General features: G+C 43.9%; 1 protein-coding gene across 1 annotated transcript; it reads right to left on the bottom strand.

The window, feature by feature from the left end:
• Positions 1-1,460: 1,460 nt before the first annotated feature.
• Positions 1,461-20,024, bottom strand: LOC144144708 (monocarboxylate transporter 14-like). The gene is made up of 5 exons (XM_077676237.1): positions 19,935-20,024; positions 13,741-13,981; positions 9,331-9,474; positions 5,079-6,080; positions 1,461-2,975 (listed from the first exon to the last, which is right to left on the bottom strand). The coding sequence occupies exons 2-5, from the start codon at positions 13,967-13,969 to the stop codon at positions 2,821-2,823; spliced, it is 1,530 nt and encodes a 509-aa protein (XP_077532363.1). The 5' UTR covers positions 13,970-13,981; positions 19,935-20,024; the 3' UTR covers positions 1,461-2,820.
• Between the last annotated feature and the right edge of the window lie 3,368 nt (positions 20,025-23,392).

Below are 23,392 nucleotides of genomic sequence, written 5' to 3'. Positions count from 1 at the left end.
CGCGGGGCGAGCCCCATGCCGCAAGAGCGAGCTCGAAGCGCGAGCTATCCATCATCATCTCCGTCGCATCTAGGTGTCTTCGTTGTCTTCGTGCATGCTCCGGAAAACCATGGCGATGATATTTTTCACAACTATATTCACTTCGCTGACTCATCAGCCGTCTTTTTTTGCCTGACTTTGTTGTACAAGCGTATTAGTCAGCAAAGCGTCGCATGAGCGTTTGTGTAGAGCTACTTCGACTTAGCGCTTCATACGGTGTGAAAACTAACAACTTGAAGCACATTATTCTAGGCACGACTGTGTCGTGGCTTAGTTTTAGCTGAGCGGACGAACTGCGACGACCCGCCGGGGGGCGGCCGACTACTGGCTCGGCCGACTGATCTTGTCACAGGGTCGGCGAACCGTGCAGTAGCACAGTGAAGCCAAGCAATCTTGTTCTAACGTCATACAAAACGTCTTAGGGAATGGGCAAGGAAGATGCAGAGAGGAGGACAGCATTTTCGAATTGATTTTGCTACTGATTAAAGTCGCGTACACGCAGCGAGAGCGGAGGAAATATCGTCTAGAAACTTCAGAATGCAACTTGCGTTAGTAAACAAGCAAAGTTTTCAAGCCACTTCAGTATCTCCTTAAGGTCCTGAACCTCCTCTGGTGCTCTTTGCAACATGAGAGGCGTTTGTGTGGTGACTGCATGGCGCTTCGGCTTTAGCGAGAAGTCTCAACTGACGTGGTAACCCGGGTGTACTCTCGACTTGCGACAGAACTCGAGATTATGAGCAAAATAAAGCCACGAGGCGTGCTGCGGGTTTATAACAAAGCTGTTGTTGCGCTTTTTTGTTTTATTGGAAGTACAGATACCTCGAAGTTTTCTTGCGGTGCTCGTGGACTTCGCATTGAACAGGACTCGACTGTAATCGGTGTGGCTATTGCTGACCGTTTTGCTTTCTACACAATCCTTTGTGCTTCAGAAGGTGGCATAGCCAGATATATTTCCTTTCGACCATAACTGAAGTGCAGAGCATTTATTTGTGTCGTAATATCAAATATATCGGGAGGCATTTTTTACAGCCGCGCGATCTTTCGTACCATTACGAACGATTTAGGTTTAGCATTTCTTGCAGATTCCATTGAAGGCAAGGAAAGTGAAGAGGACTTAAAGTAAAACTTACATAGGATATCAGTATCATCATTCGTGGCAGCTTCTTTACAAATGCATTTTCAGCCGAATCACCTGTGTAGCCGAAGATATTGTTATATATTCTTCAATTGGAATGCGATGAATGAAAATTCTGGCCCTACAACATGTCACGCCGTATATCAATCAATCAATCAATCAATCAATCAATCAATCAATCAATCAATCAATCAATCAATCAATCAATCAATCAATCAAGTCAACTTTATTTTCCTTCCAGATAGTTGCAGACAAAGGAACAGCCACAAGAAACGGTTGGCAGCAACTGGGTCGACCAGATAAAATTTTCAGTAGATAGAAAAAAAACATGAAACTCGTATCAAGTGAACGTAACAAAAAGCGCTAAACAGTCATGGTTAGCAGGAAACAGGAGCATCAAAAAGAACACCAGGTGCATATCATAGGTGTTCCCAAAAACATATATACAACAGTTACATAACACGGGTTTCAAAAATTATGCCTTCATTGCCTATTTACAAAGTTCATCGTTCTCAACTGAGTTACTTGTAGTTGTTCAACAATTCGGGTACAGTGAATGTTAAAGCTTGACGGTCGTAGTCGTGCAGTGTAGTGTAAGAGTATACCATGTGCCCGGATTACGTGTATTGTATGCAATTTATTTTTGTCTTTATTTCGCTAAGCCCTCGCAACGGCGGGTGTTATTTTCTAAAAGTGTGCGGTTCTTGGCTCTAATGACCCATTTATAGTCCATGGCTCCCGCTGTTGTTTTATACAGCGAAACACATCCAGCCTTGAACCAAAGTTGCGCACTTGCCTGAACATGTCATGTTGGACAGTAAAGAGTGTGGAGCAGTTTTTTGTAGATCTTCTTGGCTTAATATATCATCGACTGATGGAGTATTACTTGCCTTGAAGAGTGATGGTTTTAAGTATACTCCTACTAGACAGTCTCCCCAAATATACTATTTAGAAGCGAGGAAAAACTTACCAGAGCACTTTTCTGGCAATATTACTGAGCTACCACAACGGTAAATGCAGCTACATGATATTTACTAAACGCGACTGAATCACTTGTAACGTATCAAAGTTGCTTCGCTCACCGCAGACAAACGAGAGCTGTGAGCGCAGCGCCTATTACTGTGTCACTGAACCCGACATATCTAGAACACCCAGCTGCAACCCTGTGTTTATATTTGAAGCGAACACGGGCTATAGCTCTGTTGGACCGCTCATTATGTGACAGTCTTCTTTTGCCAGCGTGGTTTGAGCACTTGCTGAGCACTTGTTTGAATACGGTTTGTTTCTAAAGCAAGAGAAGTTATTCATCCCTATTTTAGAAGATGTGCAGTCACGTTTGCCAGGATACACTAAATTAGGCGCAAACGGATATGTAAGACAGAAACACCTTTTAGAGGTAACGTTTTGTGTGACTTCATTCAATGGAGTTTGTACAAACCCTTTATACCATTTTGATGTATAAACTTCAAGCAGGACACGCAGCACATGCTCTGTTCCCTATCCGGACGAATAGATAGATATAAAGTGTAGTGAGAAATACCTGGTAAAACACCAAAAGCCCTTCATGCCGCACCACTGCTCAGCCTGGGGCCCATTAAAATGGCAATGGAAAATTATACGATAGAGGCTGTGGTAGAAAGAGGTGTTTACGCGGAAACCGTAGCACTAGATATCTTGTAGCGCTTTGAGTTCTTGGCGTCCAAGCAAGTTTGTGCGAACAGCAGGAAAGCGCCGGCAAGAACAATCGCTGCACAGGTGCGATACAGGTTGTCGTAGGAGCCGCCGTTGTCTCGAAACATTCCTGTGTCAGAAAAAATAGATTGAGGAAAAATCACAGCTTTATGTAAATATAGAAGCACGATTAGGCTTCTGCAGATGTAACAAAATTTTAGGAGTATTTGGGCCGAAACACCGTGGAAATACCCGTCACGCAGCGAACATGATTTACTACCACCGCTGCACGAACAAATCAGTCCCCGTAGACGATTTCAATCGAAAGACCTAGCGAAACGCTTTAAGGGGGCTGCCTGAAATCCAATACGCTGAATAGATATGCTTCTCATTGAGCGCTGTGTACAACCATCCGTAACACTGGTCGTCTGTTGCGAAATTGGGCTGTGTTCACACGAAAAACTTTATTCTGCGAAACACAGACCACGTTTAATGAACACTTACTGCTTCGTATTGCGATACTGGTAAATAAATGTTGCAAGAAAATCAACTGCAGCTCAGTCGAAACCACAACGGCGGCGGAACGCACAGGCTTTTCAAATCTCGTCCAGCGCAACCAACCAACTCAGACGCAAGCGGGCCCTATTTACTGATATTGATTATCATAATTGCAACGTGACTCCTACGTCACGTGTATGGTAACGTAGTGTCATGTGGGTCCGCTCACTAGTGATACGAGCATTCCATGTGCATTACCTAGCGTTAAACCATAGTCCTCGTTAGACGGAGTGGTGAATTTTGTAAGTTTGTACCTGCATGTACTCCCCTTCGCATTACAACTGCTTTGACAATGCCGGAATGACGCAATCGCATAGACGTCGGCTTCATAGTGCAAGGGACCCAGGTTCAATTCGGCCACGTTGGCTGTTTTATTCTGATTCACTTCACCCACGATCATTATCCTCATCAGAGAAAGGTTGCCTTTCTGCAGTGCGTTTTAGGTGGTCTGCAAAGGCAAATTTGAGAAGCTAAAAGCTTCCCATTGAAATAAATGCACAGGTTTTTTAATTAAAACCCGTAAATCTGGTTTACTCTCTCGAAAACCGTTTGGAACTCGGTACCTAGAATTTACAAGTGAGTATTAGGGTAGGTTCAGGGCCCCACACATGCGCAATGTAGCTGTAAAGTACCGTCACGGGGAAGCCATTATTGGTTTGACTCAAAGTACATAAGCAGACTTAGGTGTCCCTGGAAAGCGGTGTTTTGTTTTCCGTGAGTGTAGGGTAGGTTTTATATCCCGTGCCTTTCAGTACGTGTATATTCAATTGATTTTGTGTCATCGACGGGAGTTTAATGTTAGGACACAAAAACTTTTTGGCAATTCCGCACAGAACGCCAGTTTTTCTCCTCGTGAGGCACATATATCTTACCCGAATAACTACAAATGAAGCCACACATTATGCATTCGGTATGTTTAAAAATTGGACCAAAAGTCTTCAATTTCAGCCCTTCCGACCGGGATCCTGCTTTTGGGTGAAGTTTGTTGTCGCCGATTAATCAAAAAAAGGCACTAATTCAGAAGTCATGTTGCCCGCATTCGAGGAGATAGATCAAAACGAATTGTGTTAAAATTAAAATAATCAATGAATACAGGGTTGTATAAGGCACAAGGCCTGATATACAACAAAAACAAGAAAATCAGAACTCTTTTGCAAGAAACAGCTTTTTGTAGCAAATGTAATTTTTGCGGTATACTTCATCTATACCCTGAGTAGACATATTTAAGGTGGCAGCTGATTTGCCCACAAAGCAGGTTTGCAAGTCTTCTGACCACCTTTCTTAAGAATTCTTTTTACGGCCGCTACATTGTTTATATTCTTTCGCGCTGTGTGGGGAGCCGCAAAACATTTCCCGCATGTTGTATCTCACAAAAACGTTTTGAGCCGTAAACCGTCTTCCAACTGTACTATGTAGCTATTTGTGGCGTTATACTTGTGTTGGAGAAAGCTTCTTTGTAGTATCTCTCAAAATAAAATTATTAAATTTATATCAACAGCCACTCTCTTGTAATACATTTCGCGAGACCTGAAGATGCAGTTAGTGTAGTCTGTGTTGTGCTGGAAAAACTAGAGCTGGACAAATCATCATGAATGTTCAGAATAATACTACTGCTTTCAAGCGCAAATATAGATAATAGCTGAGGCATGAATAGTAATAATACTTCATAACTCACCAACCAGGGGGGGTTCGCCGAGGCGAAGGGGCAGTGCCGCTGTACCCATGAGGCCGATACATAGGGCCAGGTTGTGCACACCAAGATAGTCGGCCACGAGCACTGCCTTCACAATGCGCAAATAGCCAAACTGCAAACCGGCGACAAACGTGACGACACTGACACTTGCAAAGCTCATAACGTGCGGCATGAAGAGAAAACACACGGCCGCAATGACTGATGTAAATCCTGCTACACCGCATCGCGCACGCACGACTATGTCCCCAATAAACGGAATGAGTACGTGTCCGCAAAGACCACCAAAGGAGAGGAGGGAAGTCAGTTGGGCGGCATCTTCCTCACGCAAGCCCTTGTCTTGGCCATAGTCCACAACGGTAGTGTTGAGTATGGGGAAAGTGAAATCTATGGCCGTAATAGCGAGAAGAACAACGTAAAAGCAGGGCAGCTTCAGCAAGACAAGTGTTCGACCAAAAATGTTGCTGACATTTTTGCTTTTCGGATAGAGATGCGAAGGCAGTTCAGAAGAGTCGCTTCCCTTATTACAAACCACAGAAATGGGTGCTGTTTTGATGTTGTCCTCTGTTGCCTCGACGCAATCAATCAGTTTACTCGACGTCTCCCTGACGTCCACTTCCCGGTGCTTGGTAGAAGTGTTTGCAATATTTTCATTCGCTCGGTCAGGAGCAGCTCTATCCACTAAGACCGATGTTTTATTTTCTGGCTGCTTGACGACACGACAACCTTGGCAGGCCGGCAAATATAAAGGGCGAGGATGACGCAGCAGCAGCATCAAAGGCACAGTGTTAAGTAAGAGTCCACCAACCACCAAAAGAGTTCCTTTAAATCCGTAGGCCGTTTTCAAGAAGGTCAACAGCGATGGTCCCACAATGCCAGTAAGAGCTCGTCCTACAAATTTCATGCCTGTTGAAACACTTCTGTACTTTTGGAAGTACTCTACGATGACGATGGAAGTACCAATCGTAAGAAGCCCCTGAGAAAATCCTGCAAAAATGTGAAATAGGTGGCGGTCATTGTAGCTGTAAATGTAACCTTTTTTCCTGCGCACGTTATCCCAGAGAATGCGAAACAAATATCCCGAATTCAGCAATTACATCCAAGTACACGAACTTCAAGATTATCTGGAAAATTGCGCAGTTCGAGCGTCAGGGGCATTTTACTCCATTTAAGTAATCTAACATTGACAACAGACCTCAATTTAATTATCCAAATCTTTTTCATGACCAAAAGTTAAGCTAGCCTTGGCTGATTTAAAATAATAAAATCAATTATTATATGGGATATTTAGAAACAGAAAAGTTAATTTTGGTATTATCAAAGTGTCAAGTTTGTATCTAACTCATCATTATTATTGTTTTTTTGGTTACTATGGTCCATGGGTCGGGGCAGAGGCAAGATCAAAGCCGTAGGTCTGGTGTATATTCTCGCATTCACGACTAATATAAAGCATTCTCCAGTAATACAATCGTGAGAACCAAATCTAATTGTTGGTGCCTGTTTATTCAGGTACGGTCCGCCGCATGTAAAACTTGGTCAGTGCATTCAACGATCGTATACCGCTTGAGGTTGACAAGATACGAAAATGACGCTTAAAGGCCAACTGCACTCAAACTTTTGACCGCGCGAAATGACTATTCCTGCATAGTATGGCTAAAAAGACGCGATGTACGAAGTATGACGCCTAAAATGTTTGTAATTACGCCGCAAGCGGCCACCAAAAATCAGCGATTTCAAAAACGAAACTGGCGAAAACGCGGCCATAACGGTCAGGCGGAAGTGACGCATCAGCCGTCAGCGCGAGTGGCCAGACGGCCTGGCCTGACGGCGCGAGCTGTGCGGACCGGCCGACGTGGGCGGCTCGGCCAGCCAGGAGGAGAATGTGAGCGCGCGCTTGCGGGGGTGTGGGAGGCGCGCGGAAAAGCGAGCGCTTGTCCCGCAAGCACACAGGAGCACACCGCGCAGGCATTATGTCGCGACGACACTCGAAAAGGAGGGAGCCGTCCGGTTAACGTAGCCGCTTCGTTGCCATGAAAGCCAGGCGTACCGGTGGCGCGAAATACGAGTTTCCTGGATTCTCCCGCTGCGAGGCAGGCCGATCGGCCTGGACGGCTGGCATGTCACTTCCTCTAAATGGCTGTTTGCTCGACACGCCAGCAGGTGCTTTGTCGTCTGCAAGGGCGTTATTTTGAGTGCCTGAACCTGAATAACCACGCATTGCACAGAGCTACCGGTCGCGTCCCAGTGGTTCTCTTGGTATCTATTACACATTTCGAAGGCATTTGGCCAGGGTGAATTTTGAGTGCAGTTGGCCTTTAACTGTACAGTAAAAACGTAGGTCCTCATGTTAACGGTGATTGCTGTTTCGCATTGGTAACGACAAATTCCCCCTACTGAAACATAAATAAACACCAGCCCGTTATTTTGAAGGCAGATTTGTACATAAAGTCGAAAGAGGAGAAGTCCAACTTATGGAACTGGTGGAACCGGCGATGCTATGGCGCAGCCCTTCACGCATTTTCTACTGTTTACGGGGGCTATTTCCTGGATTGCCACTTTAACGTAGTCACCCATTGAAAAAGGCGAAGACGGGATCTGCCAGAGCTACTCAAGAAAGCGGACACTATCAGACGGATGGAGCGCTACAAGCCCAGCAAGCAGCTGATTTCGACCGATGCTCGCTTCCAGTCTGGGAACAGTGGTGCGATCCAGCGATAGCACTCGGCGACTACACCCTACAAAAGGCGTACGGCGGCACTGGCAAGTTGGGGCGTTTTACCGGTAATGCTATGGTTAGTAGTTAGTTAGTAGTTACTCAGGTTAGTAACGCTATGTGCTGTGAAAATGTTTGTTATCGTTTTGCCGGTTCCACCCCGAGTGCTGTTAAATTGTGTAACGTCACACTCTGTGCGCCGGTCCTGTAGACAGCGTATTTTTCGCTTGATGAGGCGTTTTGCGTTTTATTTTTTATTGCTCTTGTGTGGTGACGTAGAGTTGAATCCAGGAATGGATACACCAATGCTGCAAAAGATTTTGGATGCGCAAGAGGTTTTCAAGGCTAAGCTCGACAGCATCGAGACCAATCAAGCAGCTCAAAAAGCAGCCCTTGAGCAACCCTCCAATCGCATTTCGTCGTTAGAAAACAGGATTACTACATTAGCTAATCTGGAATCGGCTGTAACTGAGTGTAAAGTAGCATGTGATGAGCAGAAACATAGCGTGCAGACCCTTCTGGCGAAAGTTGACTCCCTCGAAAACCGCAGAAGGCGTTGCAACCTGATTTTTTATGGTGTACCAGAAGTCGTATCTGAAAGCCACCCAGTTGATGGGCCAGAACGTAAGGGTCCTACATCTTGGTCAGTGCCAGAACAGCACATTGTTGACATATGTACTGGTAAACTTGGTATAACGCCAAAGACTATACAAAGAGCGCGCAGAATCGGGAAGTTTAGGCCCGGTGAAATTCGCCCGCTTATGGCCAATTTTGCGTCCTTCAAAGAAAAACAGGACATTTTACTGAATGCCAAGAAGTTAAAAGGGACTGATATTAGCCTATCTGAAGATTTTTCGCAGGAGGTGCGCAGTAAACGGCGCCACCTCTGGCAGTTTGTTAAATCCAATAGAAATGATGATACAAGGGTTAACTTAAAGCAGCCATGAAGACAAAATACAAGTTGGGCTTATTAGAAAGTCTGCTAAGTCCCGATAACAATGATACCAATATCATCGCAATCTTCGAACAAATAGCGGATATATTGAAAAAAACCTGTGAAGCAGTCGTGACCCCTAGCCAATTTCCCGCAACTTTTCTATGACGTCACGGAACCTTGTTTACGCGATTGGCGGACGCCTAACTGACCTGTCGCGACGACCCATGAATGGACGTCTTCAACCCCCCGCTGAAATGCCTTCGTGGCGCTGTGAGTATTAAATAAATAAATAAATATATAAGTAAATAAATAAATAGATAAATGAATAAATAAATAAATAATATAGATAAATAAATAAATAAATAAATAAATAAATAAATAAATAAATAAATAAGATCACTCTCATCCTCTATTAGTGACGATTCCTCATTTGGATGGTGATATCTTTGCAAATGGGACTACCTGAATTTTTTTCTTCACACTAACTATTTTGAAGTGTACTTCATGCTTCACCTGTACTGCGCGTAAAATAGATCACTGCGACAATATTCCTCTCACAGACGCCTACCACTGAGAACTATACTTACCGTACAGCAATCCCCAAGTAACCAACATCCACTTTATGTTTGGAACAAAGGCACAAGAGATGATTGAAAGAGGGCACAGTAATGCACCGAAGAGGAGGATGCTTAGGATTGACACCCGATGCTGAATTGCCGCAACCAAAAAACCTGGTGGAAAAATAAGGTGCATGTGTAAGTGCTTAGTGAAGAGTGCCCTCCAAAACAAGCCAATTAAGGAACAACTTCAAATTATCACGAGCTCTGAAAATATAATCGGGAAATAAAAATACTAAAAAGCCTGCAGTGTTGGTCCAAAACTTATTTTAGAGTAGGGCTGTAAATGGCAAAAGGAATAAAGGAATAAAAACAATGACTTTGTCAAATTAACATTTGCCGCTCCATCAGGAGGGCTCAACTAAATCTACTACAGACGAATATTCTTGACTGCAAGTAGGAGCGCGGTTTCTTAGAAGTTCGGATGATGCGCAGAGCAAACAGACTAGAGAATGTTTAGTTTCGAAACTGGTGGCTTGTAACAGTCCGTATGACAGGAATTCAGGAGCAAGTTTTAGCAGATTTTGGCAGACAAACAACTGAAGACTTGTCCTCTAGTTAGCGTTATACGGCCGCCACGAGGCTGCCATTTGAGGTTTCGCTAGCTCTAGTAAAGGAGAAATGGGGTTCTGAGGCAAGCTATACAAAACAAATAGGAGTATTGTGTGGCATCTTTGTCAGTTGGGAGCTTACATGATATTCCTGAACCATAATCAACATGCTGTTTTGATACATCACAATAGTTGTGAAATCATTCATAATATCAGGTGATAGTGATTGTCCGGGATTACTGTCAGAACGTTCGCTACTTATACTAGGTCTTTGGGGGATCGGCTTTCATGCACATCATACGCAAGCCTAAATTCAATTTTGAGAACAACTCGCAGGTTCCTTCTTTGTAGTCAAGTGGCCATGAACTGACTTTCTGAATCGCACACGGGCGTTATTCTTGCAAATAATCCGCAGGAAATCGTATCTGTACTGATCCTAAATCTCATCCTCCCGGCATTTTGTCTGTTTCGCAAACCATTATTGTTGTTTCTCACCTGCTATGCGAGCTGAAACTCTCGTACAGGGTCAGGTGATCCTTACATTTGTCGTTATTAGTGTCACCAAAAAACCCAGGTCAAAGGGCTCCTACGCAAACACGGATTGTTAACGGAAGAATGACCGAAGTGAGACCGAAGCCATGGCTGCCCGTTACGGGGATCATCACGTTACTGACACGGTCTCGCCATGATGCTGATGATGATGAATGGCGCGTACCCAGCGACAGATTTAACATCCTCCCGCGCCCGGGATACTCGATAGGTGCACAATTATTCCGCAATCCTAAAACTCTGTTTTTTCAGTCCATAAGGTCAATTTTCGCGACACGGTGAGGGAATGCTATCCACGCTTTCGTTTCCACCGGTGCTTGCGCCGTCATGCAGATCTCACGACCGGCAAGAGACGCCGAGATAATGCGGACGACAACCAGACTGTGTGTCCAGCTGCCTCAGAAGTTTGCAGTTCTTTCACCGTGCAGTTATTGTGGCGAAGGCGATGTCGTACAAGTCCAAATATCTTGGTGAAATAGTTACTGGGGTGCAGGGAGTCTAGTAGTGTTCTCCTTCCGGCCTTGTGCTTGCGTTCTGTTTGTTTTTTCACTCCTGACTTGATTGTTTTCGTGCTTCTTGCAAGCTGAATGTATGGTTCAGATGGTACTCCACCATGTCTTTCTGCCGCCTCGCACGCGGCAGACGTGACTGGGCAAGTTTTCTCGCCTTTCCGAACTTTGCTAAGATGGAGCAACTCATATTCGTGGCTGGGTACAACCTTTAGCAACACTTTGTTGACTAGGCGTTCACTCTTCACTATGTTTGAAGCGAAGATACATTCGATTTCACATGGCGGTAGTTCTGCCTTCTCTTTAAGGTCCGTGGTGTCTCCACGGTTTTCGTCGTCTGCTTGGAAGGCAGCAAACGCGTCGTTGTGGCCTGCGGCAGGCATAATCTCGTGTTCTCCACGCCCGCCTTCCGTTGGCATGCTCGAAGCTATCTCGTAGTTGGCTCCCACTTGCATGTCTTCGCGCTCAGCCTCGTCTTTGGCATTTTGAAATTCTGAATCCTGCGCTATAAGGACGGCTTGATCCTGTACGGAGACTTGAGAGCTGTTTCCAGAAAAATTAGCCTTGATTGTCTTCTCTCGTTGTGCTTGGGCCAAGAAGCTTTTCTGGTCACACGTCGCGTTGGACAGAACTGGATCTACTTGCACCTCCGACCTAGAGCCGTTGTAGTGGAATGAACGTCCTGGCATCATGCTATCAGAAGTCCACATTGCGGACAGCGTGGTAGACGCGAACTTCGACGTATCTGGCTTCTGTATGTTGTATGGGGAACGTTCAGGTGGCTGTAGGCCGTCGCGATCAACTTCGGCCGTACTACTCGCAATGTCGACGTGCGTGAGCCGACGTGGGAAGGGTAGTCTGGACGGGGTTAAGTGCCCTTGCCGGTACATTTAATGCCGGGTGCCCACAGGTTGTTCAACGTGGCTTGCATCCGACTGAGGGCCCCACATATTCTTTCCTGGTGTTGCATTACGTCGTAAAATCATGTTCAAACTGATCTCCTTCGAGAAGCTCACCGATCGCCTTGTTCAGTTTGTTAAGATCAGTGTCCTACTGTTCGAGCTCGTTGATAGCCGACTCCAAGTCCAACGCAGACGGTGAGGGAACTTGCCGGATCTCCGTCGCTGCCTTTAGCAGCTTTCTAACAGCAGCGCGCAGAACCTTCCTCAACGAACGCAGGGCGTATAGGTCGTAACCAGCTTGGTACTCAGGGGACTTACAATTGCTCCCAAGCGTGGTACCCTGGACGTGACGGTACGTATCTGCGTCCCGGTGAAGCTTCCGGTCAGTCGTAGGTGGGCGGTTAGGGCCAGCCATGGCGACCTCCGGCTGAGGGCAGGGCAACGGCTGTCAACGGCAGTGAAATCACGGGTTTCTACGAACCTGAAGACTAAGGGGACGTCGGCGGTCTCTTTTACCGCACGTGTTCATTCTCCCGGGCTTAACGGCATCAAAATGTTAACGGAAGAACGACCGAAGCAAGACCGAAGCCATGGCTGCCTGTTACGGGGATCATCACTTTACTGACAGGGTCTTTCCATGATGCTGATTATGATGAATGGTGCGTACCCAGCGGCAGATTTAACACGGCTGCTTATACCAATTCAGGCTCATCAGTGAGCAATATGAATCACTTAAAGATGTGCGGCTGTGCTCCAATGCTCGGTTTTTGATTCATGCTATTGCAAAAGAAGTTGCGTTCCTGCAATAAATTTTGTGTTTAAAAACTGAAACAAGTCGGTTTTGGGAGAATATTATAAAGGGCAATAGAATGAAACAGCGCAGCTTGGGGGTCGAACCTTTTCCCGTGGCGGTACGCATCTGCACCATCTGCGACAACCACCCGCCAAACAGAACCCGTTCCCCCTCGTTTTTGGAACCGCTTTTTGTTGTTGTTTACTGAACCTATTTTCATTTCGGAATATCACTGCTGCAGTATGTTTGCAACATTCCTTTGTCAGATACGTTCGTATGGATTAAACGCTTTCTCCATCGCTAATATTTCAACCATGCATAGTTCTCAAAGCCTTCCTATTTGACTAATTTCATGATGATCTATTTGCGTATTCGCGAATTCTTTAGGCCTGCTTTAAGGAATCTATCATTTCTTAGTGTTTTTTTGGAAAAAGCAGCCAACAGGATTAAAAGAATCACAATATTAGAAGTAAAAAATAAATAAAACACTGGTACTTCTTTTACTCCAAACTTAATATGTAAACCGCGGCTTAGGACAGGAATGTGTCTGTCATTTCTTAATACGCAAGTGCGCTCTGCAGTTCAGTGACTGCATTTTAAGAAATACTACCTGTGGACTTCAATGCTAAAATCTCAGTCTACAAATTTTCTACTGCTTTTTTGTTTAATGACGTTGTGACCAGTATTGGAAAAACGAAATCTGTCGTGCTAATCAAGGCCAAATTAAAAACGCTGCAAAAATATTTATAAATTTTCTACAGCTGTGTGTTCAATGTTTGAACACATTGCAAAATAAGGAGAAACCGACTAAGAAGTAAAAAGCACGTAAAAACTTCAAACTCTTGGCACTTGTGTCATTTTTTTGCATTTTTCAAGGCCTGCTCACACTTATAAAAAATAGGGAGATGCAAGTGGACTGCAATAAAAGTAGTCAAAATTCCAAATAAATAGGTCAATATCTGCGATGGGTTTCACCATCTGTTACCCCGTACGTCATTGGGCGAGCTAAAAATACTCCAGCTAGCTAGTGTAGAACACAGACGGCACGAGAAGGTCTGCTTGGTCGTTGTTGGTACCCATCATGTCTGTAGAGGCGGCCACAGTCGTCTGCGGCCAAGAAGCCTCCTCCCGACTGGCACCCAGCTCTTCTATGAAGAGTACGTAGAATATGCCGTTGTTTGTCTGGGGCATTGCGAACAAGAATGTTGCTGAGGCCGCAACGATCGGCAGTTCCCAGCACTTGTCAATGAGGCTAGGAGATGTTTTTGTGTCGGCTGTCCGCAACGACGCGCCTGGAGGAGCCATCAGCGTGAGCAGCTGGAAACAAGTGAACACATAAAATGTCATTCACATCAAGAGGTAAAAGTTATATTTTAATAAAACTTGGCTGGTTTTACGAACTCATTGCATTGCTTACCGATGTGACTTTAAATACTACGCCGATTTAATTCTTGAACAAATGTATGCAACGTCCAAAATTTTTTTTTGAGAAAACCTGTTTTGTGTACAGCACCGAAAGGACAAATATCGCACCAAAGTCATCAGTAGGACGCCATAGGCAAAATTAAGGATTTTATTAGGACACCTTAGGGGTTCTAAATGCAAAAGATCACGAACTGGCGGACGCCAAACATGTGCACAAGAAAAGGAGCTGCTTATATAGAGCATCGCATTCGTGCCACGAATACAGTTCAGCATGCCAATGCTTTGCAGCATTGCTAGCCATGAGCCAAGGGTATGTTTTTCATGTTTTCAAGCCTCTATTTTTTTGGTAACCTGAAAAATACGACGATACAGTCTATGCTTTGGTTGTGAACAGGCCCAACACATTTTTCTTGCTTTCTAAAAAAACTTATGCTCACTACATGGTGTCCTAAAGGGCCTAAATAAACTAAAAAAACTGGCCCAGTTGGTTTTAAAGCACGCGGTGGCGCAGCCTCTTCGAGTAAGGTCTATTCCACACATTTATCAATATTGCTATTCATCAGGCAGTCCTCCTAGAGAAATATGTGCCAAAAGGGAAAATTTGTCTTTGTCCCACTCAAGCCTGGGATCAAGCTGAGCTTTTCGTGGGGAATGTATTTAGAGGTACTTTTATACCCGTAAGTTCACAGAGAGATTGAGATATAACCTTTAAAACGCAAAGTACTTTACACGGATACGTTTTTGTGTACGCGGTGGTAGGAAGAGTGGTCATAGAAAGGCATAGAAGTTGTAACCCGATTACGGTAGCAGCTTGACAAATTCGTAAAAGAAATAACACAGATGGCAAAAACATTTTGGACGGAGAGGTGGAGATAGGATGTTTCACAGAGCTGCACATTCACAAAAACAAAAAACCGCCTAAAATAGCTGAGGGGTCATTCGGAGATCGTTCTTCACTTAACAGAACAGAAGAATCAAACTAAGTTACGGTGATTCTTCTGCCATTTTCATGGAACAGTAGTAATCCTGGGACGTGTGAAAACAGAGCAAGAAACGAACAAAAAAATATCTGTGTTTTTTCTGGTACCATTAACGTTGCCTATGTAAAGATATAACTCGAAGGGTCAATGTTTGATATTGCACGTTTGCACCAAAAAATGCAACCTGTGTCCCCGATGAGTGCCGTTGCGGTTTTATTCTCAGTCCTCAAGTTGTGTGGCATGCTTTTGTTGGCGAGCTGAATTTCTTTTATTGATTGATTGTAGGGTTTAACGCGCCGACGCAACACAGGCGATGAGGCGCGCCGTAGTGGAGGGCTCCGGATTAATTTTGACCACCTGGAGAACTTTAACGTGCGCCGAAATCTCGTACACACGGGCGTTTTTGCTTTTCGCCTCCATCAGAAAAGCGGCAGCCGCTGCCGGGAATCGAATCCGCGGCCTCGTGCTTAGCAGCGAAGCGCCTTAGCCACTCAGCCGCCGCAGCTGAATTTCTTTCACTGACCCGACTCCTTCACCTCTATCTCCCCACCACTTCTCGTTCGCTCCCTGTTGTAACTTCTTCAACTTTCGAGTTGTTTTTTTTTTCGAAAGGAGTCAAATCCAGAAACAGAAGCCAAATCAGATACAACTGTAGCGACAAGCGAAGCACAGCAACTTTCCTTTAGAAAAAAAGATGGCAACAAATCCGGTCAGATAACGTCCTTCAAACATGTATGCAGATCGTATCTTGTATGTAACATGAGCCAGATCCTGTTGTGGGCCGAATTAAAATTAGCCATCTGCACTTTACGGCTTCCAGTGGGCTCTTGGTTGGACATCATATAAGCTACATGGCAGCCTTCTTGTGAGTTGCCGCCTGATAGCTCTGACGGTTAGTCATGATTAATTATTATTTAGAATATTAGGAAATATTTAAATTAAAATTAAAATGAATAACTAACATCTTCAACTTTAAATACTAGTGGCCGAAAACGTCTCCTAGCTGACGTAAAACGTATCCCATAATAGATATGCCATCGTTGCAGTTAGTCCCCATGAAAAATATTTCGCTATTTTTCCAAATTCTGTTAGTGGATGTCTTATTTCAAGAAAAAAATCTCCTGAATTATTTATTTAAAGTTGGAACCACGCCTTTCACACCTCCTCCTACCTTCCTGTGTTGTCTCTCTCCAGTTCCTTCCCCGTCTTTTGTTTGAATATCAAGCCTAGCGTAGACCCGGGAAAACGGTTAAACAGGTACCCTCCCAACAAACCACTAAAGCAATGTCGACGTACCAAAAACGTTTTTAAATCTCAACTTTCCTAAAAAGATAAAAAAAATCGGCGAGGAAAAAGCGAGTAATTAAAATTCAGGCCCGGCACACAAATGCCTGCACAATCTCACCTTGACGGGCAGGGCAGATGCTTCTGCGTGAATCTAGTTGGTTTTCTATATATTGGGTGATTTTAGCAGACGCATCCCGTATTCTATTGGGTAAGCGTGGGTGATGGATTATTGCTTTATTGCATGAACCTTAGGAACCCCTCAAATGCCTTAAGGTGTCCTCTTTCTGGCCAGTAGTCTTTTCGATACGTTCGCGCATTGTGATTGTTCTTTCAGCAATCGATTTATTAAAAGTTGACCATTTGGAGTCTTTCCTAACTATTGCCGTCTTCCCGGCGCACTGCCATACCTGCGAGCGAGAACGGTGAACGCTATTCAGCAGCCGGTTACGCGGGTATTGAAAGAGTAAGTGCCTGCCTGGAAACAGCCGCGCTCGTAACAAGTTTACGAACCGCAACAATAGTGATTTATGTAACAATCATGTAGCCCTATATTACCTACTGTGGTTATTCGGTTTGTAGACAAAAAGAGGATTTTGATATTTGGTGCCCCAGAAATATTGAGAAGTTCCCGTTCATACAATAAAACGAAGCTAGCGATGGAAGCGTAGCAGTTGGCGGGAGCGAGAACCGCCTCACATTGGCCACCATTTCAGGCAGCAAGTTAAAACTTTGAATGAGGGCGACAGCGCGACACGACACGTTTGATGGTGGGGGGTAAGCACGATTAGCACGCAGCCTTGGTCCGTTAACTTGGTCTATGAAACGGGCTTGTGTTTCTCTGCTCAGTACTATGAATTTTTGTGACACTGGAATTCCAACTCCTGATCCCTCGCAGTGCTTGCAGCTTCTGAGAATTTCTCATTTGAGTCTTTCCACTCCGCGCAAAAAAATGCCACAGCTCTGTGGTTGCCTGCGACCACAGAACGTTCAAAAATATTCGTTTATGGCTTCACACACCCCAATATTTTGCAGTGTCTGTGTTCGTATGTATGTATGTATGTATGTATGTATGTATGTATGTATGTATGTATGTATGTATGTATGTATGTATGTATGTATGTATGTATGTATGTATGTATGTATGTATGTATGTATGTATGTATGTATTTATGTATGTATGTATGTACGTATGTACGCATGTATATATGTACACCGATTGAGCCACACGGCGTTAAGTTGAAACAACTCTTGAATGGAAAGTTTATATATAGGCAAAACCTTTCCGATTCACAACATATGTAAACATTGTTCGTAGTTATCAACATTGTTGAGCAAGAAGGAAACGTTAGGCACATTTAAGAAAAACATTCATGCGCACCCGGAACTGACAGTGTTTTTGTTTTGAAAATAAATGGGTTCTTGATATTTCTTATAGTAACTACAAAGTAATGAAAATAATATTTTCCTTTCAAAATACAAAAAATAGCTCCCGCGAGCCTGGGACTCAGAGCAGTGTCTCCAGTTCAACAGTAGGAGAAGGTTCGAGTAGATGCGGTGATCAGTGCGAACCGAGAACATTGATTTCACCTTAGTAACCCTCCTCCGTGCTTACCATAGGAGGATCGCAAGGGAGGAGCAGAGCATGAGAGATAAGTAAGGGACAGAGAAGCATTTATACAGACTGAGAGGCAGTCTCATACTTTCTTTCGAGGACACTTGAACCGAAGTGAGCAGATACGCGGCCAATTTGTTACGTTCACCACATCGGAGCACCACACATCCACGCTTTTTTTCCGAGTGGGGTATTGATGTATAGATTTTCAACCTTATCGGCCGCTGCAGCCAAATCGTCTCTCACTTTTTTGTTTGCCCAGGATTCTTTTCCAACAGAGAAAAGAGAGATACAGTTTAACAGGCCATAATTGCTTAATCACGGGAAGATCCACAGTAGGAGTTAGCTTTCCTTCCTGTTCACTTTTATTTTAAATGGGTATCTTGCATTGCGAAAGTAACCACACAGCCATGACCGTGTAGCGCACGGCATTTTCACAAAATGCTGATTTAGCAGAAAAAGCTTCCTTCATCGTTACAACACCATAGATGGAGATATTTCCTTCAACAGAACTTCAAAAACCAAGAAATAAAAATAAAAAAGAAACAAATTGCGCAACCAGGATCTCACAAAAGCAAGAATATGCTGCTAACAATTTCTCCCTCCCCAAACCGAAGAATAAACAAAAATTGTGTACGCAACAGCACGTTAAAAAACGTAATAAAAATAGCAAAAATATGCGAAACGTGTACCCCCCTCAATTACCCCCAAAATAAAAAAATGTCCAAAGTAACAGCTTTTGTCGTTATAATTGGTTAAAGCGGAGGTAAACGGTCGCACAGAATTGTGAAAAACAACAAAATAAAAACAAACAAAATTTTCTCAGAAATGTTGTGCAACGTGAAAAATATGCGTCTTATACATCTCCCCCGGAAACCGAAGTGTAAACAAAAAAATTCTGCAAAAGAACGTTCAGATAGCGAACTAAATATTGCGAAAATGGCGAACCGTGTAACATCCTGCATTTCCAAACAAATGCAGATTTCGCGGAAGCAACAGATTTAATCGGCTCAATAGCGTAACGGGAGAGAATTGGTCAATCATAGTGCTGAAAAATAACAAAAAAGAAAATAGAAAACTTGAAATTTTGACAAAAATAATCTGACCATATAAAAATATGCATCTTATACATCTCCCGTTTCGCGTTTGAGAAATTCGGCTTGCTATACCACACTAATCGCAGCGCCGTACCTACCTTGATTTGAAATTTGCCAAGCACGCCGTGTACGTATGGCAATCAATGAGCATCATTCTGCCAAGAAGGCCACTGTGACCGCCATTACTGAGTGACAATAAAGGATGGAATAAAGTCATTGCAAGTTTACTTACCACAATGATTACAACTTGTAAGCTGATTCACCCTAGGAGGGCTGAAGTGCCCTGGATATTTGTTTTTTGCGTTACAACCTATTCAACCTACTCGCATACACTTCGGAAGTACATTAACACATTTTTCAGTTACTTTGGGTTTTCGGACAACACAATGTCTTTTTCGCACCATTTCCCAAGTGTTTAGGCCTTGTTATTCTGTGCAGTAAAGATTGCTCTTAAAAAATGTTTTTCCACGCAGAAAAGCCGCTCTTGAAAATCATCTCAAATAAATGAAACATTGTGTTGTTCCGAGTAAGCAGCTTATGCTATTTCTCTTAGGTACCGCCTAAATGTGCCGACGTTCCTGACATATTCATTTCTTTATCACTTAGGTTCATCTTCCCCACCACTTAACCCTGGGCGTCTATCCGTGAAAATGGTTAGCCGTAGCATAGAGTCATTTACATGTTATTTACTCTGACCCCAACGCCAGCTCCGGCTGTCCTGCTGAAGTAGTTCATTTAGTGTTTTAGAATCATAAGATTTGAACAACACAACATTTCAAATAAATCACTATGTGGAAGTGAGAGCAATTCACATGATCGATGTATAGCGTGGAGCGTTATCTTAGAATGTGATGTATACTCCCACAAACCTGCTTTTTCCGTTTTGTCAAGGTAGGGACAACCTCCGCCGTTACCGCCGGGACGTTGGAACGCAGCTTGTTGTGTTTAGGGTGAGTAGCAGCTGCACTCCTCTTATATACTGCTTTGGTGACATTGCTCCCTGCACTCCCGCCCCTCGTGCCTTATGCTCCCTGTGTTATATAGACGAAAAAGCCGCGCCATTTTGCCAAGGCTGCGGAAGGAGAGAGAGAGAGTGGTGAATACCATGCGCGGAGACGCAGCGGAGTATTCATAGCAGGTAGGTGCGTTCGCAGCCGCAAAAAGGCAGATTTCAACTGAGGAAAAACAGCTCCAATCCCTCGTTCGAAGGTTGAGCCACTGAAGCGTTCGCAAAGTGCAGAGATAGAACTAGATGAAATCTGCGTTTTCCCTTCCATTACTTATACCTTGGCTTTGAGGTGTGGCGTAGTGGACGTGTGTAGAAAAATTTTAGACGTGTGGGCTCTTCAAAAGGTCTGACTCCTTGCATGCACATACAATTAAAAACTTAGTTGTGTGAGTTCCACTGTAAACTGAGCGCAAGAACATGGCTTCACATTGTCTGTGATGCAATACCTATGGTTTTATAAGAAACGATCATATTTCCCACCTGTTTCTGCGTAAGAATCATGTGTGCGCAAAAGGCAGATGTGCGTCTGTCCTTCGCTTTTGTTTGAAGCAATATGATAAGCGAAAAATCCTACAGAAAGCATAATAACCATGCATTGAGATTATAAGAAATTTGGAAGGCACAGGTAAGACGAAGCCCCCTAAAATGTTTTCCAAAACAATAAGGGTTTTTGCTAGTACACTCCAAATCTAGATATTTTTGTTTGTAGAGACTACAATCTTGAGTAAATATTTCAAATATTCCCATTGTACTTCGAACATTACTAAAAGAAAAAAAGGTACTGTTATTGGGTGCGGAGTACCTAAGGCCGCACAATGTCCGTTCGCGTCCGTGCACATAGTATTTACAATCGCAAAAAATCACACAGGCACCGGCAGAATTCGAGCTTGCGTCTGGTAGACCAGACAGAGTCAGTGTCAATCGTATTGCCCATTGGGCTGTGACCGTGAGCTAGTACTCGAGAGTCGAATGGCTTACTCCTTCGCCTGTAACAGTGCGGATTATCTTAGGACCTGCTTTTTTATTTGATTGTAGGGTTTAACGCGCCCACGCAACACAGGCGTTGAGGCGCGTCGTACTGGAGGGCTCCGGATTATTTTGACCACCTGGAGATCTTTAACGTGAGTCGAAATCTCGTACAAACGAGCGTTTTTGCATTTCGCCTCAATCAGAAAAGCGACCGGCGTGGCCGGGAATATAACCCGCGACCTTGTGCTTAGTAGCGCAACGCCTAAGCCACTGAGCCACTGCAGCGGGTTGGATGTCATTTCAAGTCCCCGTGCTCCGCACACTCGCCAGGATCCATGGAGTGGAGATGCTGCCATTCTTTTACCACAAGTTTCCTCTAGGTTGTGAATAAATGGTAATAACATCAAACGTTTTGAGGCATGCCGATTACATGGAAATATCACAACATGCTTAGTTTCAAAAGAGTCTTTTTTATGTGTATGTGCGGAACTAGGCCATAAACAAAAAATACAAGTTTACGTTTATTTCAATGGTGGCCTCATTGGAGTAACCCTTACATCACTGTTAGTCTGCAATTCGGTCAAATGAGCCACACAATATAAAAAACAGAGAACTGAAGGAAAATTACCAGCTACTTTCCTGCCCCGAAATATTGAGGTGCGACACCCTTATGCGGAAAAATCAAGAGAGAACAGTGAATATAGGTTTGCAGACAGAATTTTCTGTCTGCAAGTATATTTTAATAGATGTTAAAAAAGTAGAATAATGAATACAAATTAGGAACGAACACAATACCTTCAGGCGCCACCTGCCAAACTACCACCCACCGAAACTGCAAAACACCCCAGTCCCGGACGCTGTATGCGCGTTAAGCATGAGAGCGTCCTACTCGCATAAGCGGAGTTTCCACTTATGTGGCGCTGTTTGCGAAAGAATATGCAACCTTCTATACAACTTCACCTACAAACCGGTACAAAATAGAGATAGAGAGAGAATATATTGAATGACATTGATTTACAATGACAATGACATTGGCTTGCGATGGATGTCGTCATTCAAGGATGTTTTGAGCTGGCACCCCGTCGGCATACACCACGGTAAAAGAGAACCAGAGAGCTGACCGCGTAGCTTAGGCCTCAATAACAGGTCTCAGGTGCCCAGACGCGGCCATAGGGCGCCTCAATTCAAACGACTCTTTTTTGTGCTGCGGGGCGGCGGCTCTGGCATTGAAACACCGCGGGCTCTTCGGCCTCGCTGCGCCACTAAAGAAGGCGGACGGTGGGAAGAGGGCTTAGCATGTCCTTTCAGCCTGACTTCCGATTCATAGTAACTTGGAGCATTTGGATTTGCAATGAACGCTATTATTTAGGTGTGTCTTTTTGGTACCTACATATATACCTGCTTTGCTGACGTAACAAAGCCCAATACAGGAAAGAAATTGAATGTTTTGTATACTTGTCGAATTTTTTAGTGAATAAGCAATGTCTGCGTCCAGACGAGAGCTAAGAGGGCTATAAAACGCCAACTCTTGTGAATAAACAAGTTTGTTTCTTTCCGGCTCTTCGGAAATTGTGATGAAGACAATGTTGACGACGTGTTAAAAACATGCAAAGAAACCGTAACTTCATCTGTCACATCAACGACTGAATTTTTATTGCGTTTCAGCCATGTATTTGGTTAAGTGGGCGCCTTTTGCCTTTTCATGGCATCTCAATATTAGTCGCCCTAGCTTGTTTTGCATTAGGAGAACAAATCAGTTTCAGTATACTTCGTATAGGATGCCTAATTTAGCGGATGATCACATCAGAGACGACTTTTCAGATTTCTCTTTCCAAGAAGAGCGGCCTGCACCATTTCTTTGTGGTGTTCTCTAACCTTTTTTTCATGTTGTTCGCCATACTCAGTTAATACGACCATTTAGTCTGCAGAACTTAAGTGGCTCAAGCATTTCCTATTTATCTGTAATACTCAGTTTTCCCAGTCAAGTCTCCTGAATAACTCCTCCAGGCATTGTATGAATAAGTTAGGCGAGATGGTATCTCCCTGTCGTACACCCTCTCGGATGGGGAATTTGTCGCTGTGTTTGGAAGAAGTTACCCTGCCCGTACATCCTTTCTATATGTTGCAATGTTGCCTAGAAGTCTTATGTAGGTCTCCTCTGTTTCCTGGTATTTTAATGCTTCCAGCACTGCTGCGGTGTGTATTTAATCAAACGCTTGTCGTAGCCTACAAATGCATTTTAAAGGGCTTTGGCTTACTCTGAACATTTTTCTATCATTATATTGGCAAAATTGATGTGATCACTTTTTGAGTATCCTCTCCTATACCCAGCAGGTATCTATTTTATTA

The sequence above is a fragment of the Haemaphysalis longicornis genome, unplaced genomic scaffold (assembly GCF_048455015.1).
Source record: "Haemaphysalis longicornis isolate Haplotype H1 unplaced genomic scaffold, Haemaphysalis longicornis Haplotype H1 scaffold_7, whole genome shotgun sequence".
NCBI lineage: Eukaryota > Metazoa > Arthropoda > Arachnida > Ixodida > Ixodidae > Haemaphysalis > Haemaphysalis longicornis.
Note: the sequence above shows the minus strand (reverse complement) of the source record. Positions and strands in the feature narration are given on the sequence as shown.